The sequence below is a fragment of the Neophocaena asiaeorientalis genome, unplaced genomic scaffold (assembly GCF_003031525.2).
Source record: "Neophocaena asiaeorientalis asiaeorientalis breed wild unplaced genomic scaffold, Neophocaena_asiaeorientalis_V1.1 scaffold476, whole genome shotgun sequence".
NCBI lineage: Eukaryota > Metazoa > Chordata > Mammalia > Artiodactyla > Phocoenidae > Neophocaena > Neophocaena asiaeorientalis.
In genome coordinates this window covers 8,466,658-8,473,071 of record NW_020172178.1, presented here as the reverse complement: position 1 = coordinate 8,473,071, position 6,414 = coordinate 8,466,658, and the positions used below count along the sequence as shown (strand labels likewise).

Sequence of the window (6,414 nt, the reverse complement as noted above, 5' to 3'; positions counted from 1 at the left end):
GGAAAAAAAAAAAAAAAAAAAAATCTGAATGAAACCAATTCTCACTAAATAAAACCAAATTCAATATAACCCTAATTGAGATACTTTTGGAGGAAAATTTTTTTTAAAATAGATAAATAAATAAAAAGAAAAGAGTAAATTATGGTGGACCCATACTTGGTAGTTTAAAACTAGGTAATTGTATTGGGTTGGCCAAAAAGTTCGTTTGGGGTTTTCCATAACATGGTACAGAAAAATCTGAATGATCTTTTTGGCCAATCCAATAAATGTATTCAAACAGAACAAAGTCCCACATGTGTTGTTAACAGCAAATTGCTAAACAGCTCATATATGTGATTTAAAAGTCATCTACTTATTAAGATATATAAAAATATTAGGAGAAGTATATATATTGTAAATAGTGACTGTAAGTGATGTAATGTAAGTGATGTAAATAGAGGGCTTTTTTTAAAAGAAGGTTATTTATTCATTCACTCATCATTCAATCATTTATTTATTTATGGCTGCGTTGGGTCTTCGTTGCTGCGAGCAGGCTTTCTCTAGTTGCGTCAAGTGGGGGCTACTCTTCGTTGAGTTGCGGAGCACGGGCTCTAGGCACGCGGGTTTCAGTAGTTGTGACACACGGGCTCAGTAGTTGTGACACACGGGCTCAGTAGTTGTGGCTCACGGGCTTAGTTGCTCCGCGGCACGTGGGATCTTCCCGGACCAGGGCTCAAACCCATGTCCCCTGTGTTGGCAGACGGATTCTTAACCACTGTGCCACCAGGGAAGTCTCACGAGGGCTTTCTTTAATTGTCTACATTATACATTCTATATTGTTTGAAATTTCTACAACAGTATTTATTTCTACAACCACAAAATAATTTTGTAAACTTGCAGTAACCCTAAGAGGCAGAACTCTAAACATTTACTTGAGAGGAAAGAAACCAACCCAGGAAAAGCCAGGAATCTACAGACATCCTTACACATGGGGACATCTACTAGAAGTCTACAGATGTCCCAAATCTCCTATTTCTGCATCAAGTCAGAATCAATTGTTGGACAACCAAGACTTCCACATTCTTTCAAAATAAATTAGAAAGGCAAGTAGAAAATACTTCTTTTTTGTCTATGTACTGGGAGGGAGAGAAGCTGAGGGGGAAATGATAGATGGCAAAGAGAACAAATTATGTATACTTGTCCCCAGTGACACTATGGCCACATTTCAAGGCATAACTACGATTAGACTACTCGTCAAAGAATATGATTCCCAAAGCTCCACAAATGGAACCTAACTCACATCAACAACTGTGTTCACATCCTCACACTGGAGCAGTTAAGCAAACTCTCATCGATCCACAATTCCATTCCGAGGGATGTATCTTAAGAAAATACTAAAAACACAACAATAACAACAAAAGAGAACAAAGCTCTGATTCCGTTTTTCACCACCGCCTTCTTTTACAATATCAACAATTAGAAACAACCTAAATTTTCAATAGAAGAATGCTTAAATACGCTGATACATCCATTAAACATTATTTTAAATATTTACAAGGGGTTTAGCAAGGTAACGAATGCTTAGGTCATTGTTCAGGAAGACAATACACACTCACATACATAGAAATACCAACATCTCACTTATAAAAATATGCACAGAGGAAAAAAAGGGATTGGGAAAACATCCAAAATGTTTAACAGTTATCTCTGGGTGATGAAATAATGGGTGAACTGTTTCTTCTTTATATTTTTCTGTGCCTTCTGAACTTTCAACAATATATAAATGTTACTTGTAGATTGGTTTTAAGAGTTTAAAGTTTTAATCAATACTGTCAGGACTTACATTAAAACTGCAAATTTACTTTAGGCAATACCATTGCTTAAAAATCTATTAACTTTTCATATTCTGTTCTTTTCTTGCAGGTCTAGGAAAAATAAGATAATATTAAAATTAAATTCTGACTCCCAAGATTCCAAAGGTAACACATTAACAGCAAGAGGTACTAATACAATCTTCACTGTAATAACGGCAGGAAGTGACTGAAATGAAGAGAGGACTGAGACCTGGCGAACTCGACCTGGGGGACACGTTTAGAGCATAAGCCAGGGTGAAGAGCCAGCAAACCTGGATACTACTGGCTGCACCACTGACTCTTTGTGTTAGTTTCACAACCTCTTTGGATTGTGCAATGCCACCTGCAAAATGGGGACAAAAACGTCTCCTTGGTTTACAGTAGAGACTGAATGACATAGGAACATGGAAAGCATTTCAGTACAGTGCTCAACAAATGCTCACTATTTTTAATATTCAGTTCCAGGCACCATAACTGAAGATGGGCACCATGACCAAACGGAATCTATCCAGGAGTACAACAGAGACGAAAAAGACCCCAAAATCAGGCCATCTGAAAACACTTGAGGCAACCAGGCAGGTTTAACTTGAACTGGGACAGCAAAGAAGGTAGGAGAACTGAACACCTAAAGGACTCATAAGGAAGCAGACTTATTTAACAGAGTTCAGGAAAACAAAGCTTTAAAAATTACACAGATGCAGATTTTCAGCTGTTAGAAGGAACAACATGTCCAAAAATGGAACAGATTGCTTTTTTAAGTGCAAATCCTCAAAGGGAAAAAACAAACAGGAAATACTTAAAAGGTCTTCCCCGGCACAGTAAAGGCATCAGAATTGCCAATATACTTCCTTTTGCTATTCTGTTCTCCATTATAAAATCATCAAGCAGCAGGCTGGCAAAATTAAGATACTATGAAAATCAGATTAGACTGAGATTATTTTATTCTTGCTAAATTAAGCATTACTAAGAGTAGTTGAATTTCCTGTGTTCCACGGAAGGTACTGTACTTTTAAAAAGGGTCCTTCTTGGTCAAAATCAAATGTTTCTTGACCATCCGAGCTCTTTGCACCGTAATGCAAACATGAATGTTAAATATATAAGAGGAGGATATTTAATATGCATCATCTCTAACCCTTACTTGACAGTGGAAACCTGTTAACACCTACTTTAATACTGCAAAACACAATCTGGAAAATCCTGATCAAAGCCTGAGAGTTCCAGCCTTTATTCACAACTTATGTTTCCTGGCCAACATTTACCACTGAAGGCTTTCTAAGCCCTACCACATTTTAGAGCATTGATTCTTATCCTATTTTTGTCAAAGAGCCCTTTAAAAATCCAATTTTCTGCAGGAAAACGTACATACACCAAAAAAAGTTTGCCTGTGATTCACGAGTTCACAAATGGCCGTAAATTCCATCCATGGATCACCCACCCCCACCACTGAAAAATTCTCGAAAGGGGGAATTTATTTTTTCTTCCCTCTTTCAAGTTATGAAGAAAACAAAAACTCTGAAAATGGCAAAGACTTACGGCAATATATCAGACACAAAATTATTCTTGCACGGTATCACCTGAGCAGAAAACTGAAAAAGCAAACTCTGAAAATACAATTAATCTTTCTAGTAACTCTAGGACCCCTACCGGCCCCCCACAAAAGAAAACCCAAAGTAGCTCAGAATATTCATTCTAACAAAAATGTAAACACAAAACAAAGAGCCAATTCAAAAGTTCTACTTCTAGCTAGGATGAAGTCTCACAGTATAAAACCTTTTTCCAGTAACATACATTTGCCCTTTGTAATCCTTCCAATTAGAGATTTGTTAAACTCCTCATCTTTATATCAACAAATCTATAAATTCCCAGCTGAAGGAGTTATACACTACATTATAATTTTCTTTCCGCTCTGAACCCTTCCTCCTAGTTACTTCAGAATATTAGCTGGTACAGCATTTTGAATAAAAAGTAGGTTATGAAACCACAGCTTAAGAATCTTTAAATCACTATGACAGGCCACAATAAAGAACACACTTTCAAATTCTTCAAAATTTTACTTTAAAAAGGTAAAATAAATGTAATACAGAGATTTTTACGTACAAAGGTAACTTTAAAAGTTTGCAGTTAAATAAGAAAGGTGGAAAATAAAAGTGCTCTAAAACTTACATTTTGCTTCTGATAGATTCTGATTAGGTGACCAGACCAGCATGCCAAGATTGTCTCGTTCTTGACTGCGTCTTGCTACTTTGGCTTGGTAGAAATAAAAAAAGAAAATTCTTATTATAATTTAACAGACATAACAGGCGACAATTAACACCACCACTCTGCAGGGCTCGAACCCACGTCCCCCGCACTGGAAGGCGGATGCTTTACCACTGAGCCACCAGGGAAGTCCCACAAATTAAGTTTTTCAACACATTAACATGGTATCTCTCTCCATTTATTTAGATTCTCTTTAACTTAGCACCATCAATACAATGTTGAATAGAAGTGGTGAGAGCAGATCCATTCTTGTATTGTTTTGAGTCAAACAAAAGATACTGTATAATTTCATCTGTAATTATGACTGTGTATATTTGTAAAAGAAAAAGGATAAAAACCCACAAACTATTCATAATACATCTAAATCAATGTCTTTAATTATAATAAAATATTCATTTATGTATAAATTTTCAAAAAACCACACCACTCTGGTCTTCTTTAGACCTCGGAAGATGATGTTATCACCCGCCCCTTGACTGGAGTCGGCCCCAATGGAACCCGCACATTTAACACAGGGTGAGGGTGAGGGTGCGGATGGGGAGGCTCTGAATTTGCTGAAATATTTCTACTTTTAAGTCTTTTTCTACCTAACTTTTTACTTATTTCACAAAGAGGTCATATGAGGTAGGTATGATTACTATTCTCACTTGCTAGGTGAGGAAACTAAACAGGTCATTAGTAGCCACTAGGAGGCAGACCCGGACCGACGTTAGGCAGGGTGGTTACAGGGCCCGAGGGTTTAGGCACCATACACTCTGCTGCTCTGCTCCCAGATGGGGACACACAAAAAGGAAGCTGCATGTGGCAAGCTGCTCAAATATTCTTTTAAACTACGAATTCTTCATGTGTGCTTTGAATAACCTTACCCTTCACTACCATTAGTGACTGGGTATTTTAGTGACTTGACAGCAGGAATCCAAAGATTCTTTTAACAACTTTAATAGAGAGTACCATTAAAAAGATTTAACCTGAAAGGAAACATCTGAAGTGCATTCAAATTCTTAAAAATCTGTGATACAAAACAGTAGGTCAAAAGGTTTACAAGTGCCGGGTGTTGAGTTGACTGTACTACTGGATTAACCACAAACAAGTCACATATTACACAGAGCCAATTAAAACATTATCTTCCAAAGGTACAACAGACTGAAGAGAGAGGCTCACTAACCAGCCTTTAGACTGCTTAGACCCAAACTCATTCATCCTAAAGGCATTCTCTTTCTTGACCTTTTTTTTCCCTTTAAACAAATTCCTCTGAAACACGATCAAAGTTATGGAATCTACTTCCAGAAAAAAAAAATTCAACTAAACATAAACACACACACACACACACACACACCAATATAAACATACTTTTATAAAATTCATAAAGCCTAGTTTAAGAATTCCTGCTTTTATGAAATTGCCAGACCTTTTATTTAATTTTGTATATCAATGTGTTCTAGATTTTATAAAGAAAGAATTTCTACACTTTTGCTCAAATCTGTGGCGCAGCTACTTTGAAGAAAAATGATGGAATGGTGGGAGGGAAAGACCCAAAGTGCAAACACTATGAATTAGGCAAGACTGAAGGTGGAATTTACATGCTGGGTGGGAACAAGGTGTAATAAACAGGAGGGAGACAGGAATATGATGAAAAGATGGGAGTGACTACCTTTGAGTACACACCTTTTTATACGGTTCTGACTTTTAGAACAATGTTAATGCCACACATAGTCTAAAAGTAAAATAAAGTCAACAAATACGTGTGTGGGGAGGGACCGCACACGGAATACAGGCTTGCTGTATTTCAAATAAAAGTCAAAACAGAAATAAAAGAATCTACATTGGGAAAGTAGAATTAAAACTGTCTTTACTCACAGATGACATGATCATCTGTGTAGAAAATCTACACTACCTACAAAAAGTTGCTAGAATAAATGAATTTCAGCACAGTTGCAGGAAACAAGATCAACAGTAAAAAAAATCAATTCAATTTCTATATATAAGCAATCAAAACTTAAAACGAAAGAATACCCCTATTTAGGGATAGATGTGATAAGACATATACACTGAAAAACTGTAAAACATTGGAGAGAAACTAAAGATCTAAGTAAATGAAGAGATATACCATGTATATGGATCAAAAGACTTAAATATTATTAAGATAGCATTCTCTCCCCAAATTGCTCCAGATTCAACATAATCCCAATCAAAACCCCAGTATAGGGCTTCCCTGGTGGCGCAGTGGTTGAGAGTCCGCCTGCCGATGCAGGGGACACGGGTTCGTGCCCCAGTCCGGGAAGATCCCACATGCTGCACAGCGGCTGGGCCCATGAGCCATGGC

The 6,414-nt window shown here is 37.1% G+C and overlaps 1 protein-coding gene across 1 annotated transcript in view; it reads right to left on the bottom strand.

Annotated features, from left to right (window-relative positions):
* The window catches only part of RCOR1 (REST corepressor 1), a gene marked incomplete at its 5' end in the record, with an annotated part of 121,806 nt that overhangs the window by 35,460 nt on the left and 79,932 nt on the right, over positions 1-6,414 (bottom strand). Inside the window, one exon of the mRNA XM_024758016.1 lies at positions 3,996-4,079. Within this exon, the coding sequence (XP_024613784.1) occupies positions 3,996-4,079 (84 nt within the window). The remainder of the gene's footprint in view (positions 1-3,995; positions 4,080-6,414) is intronic.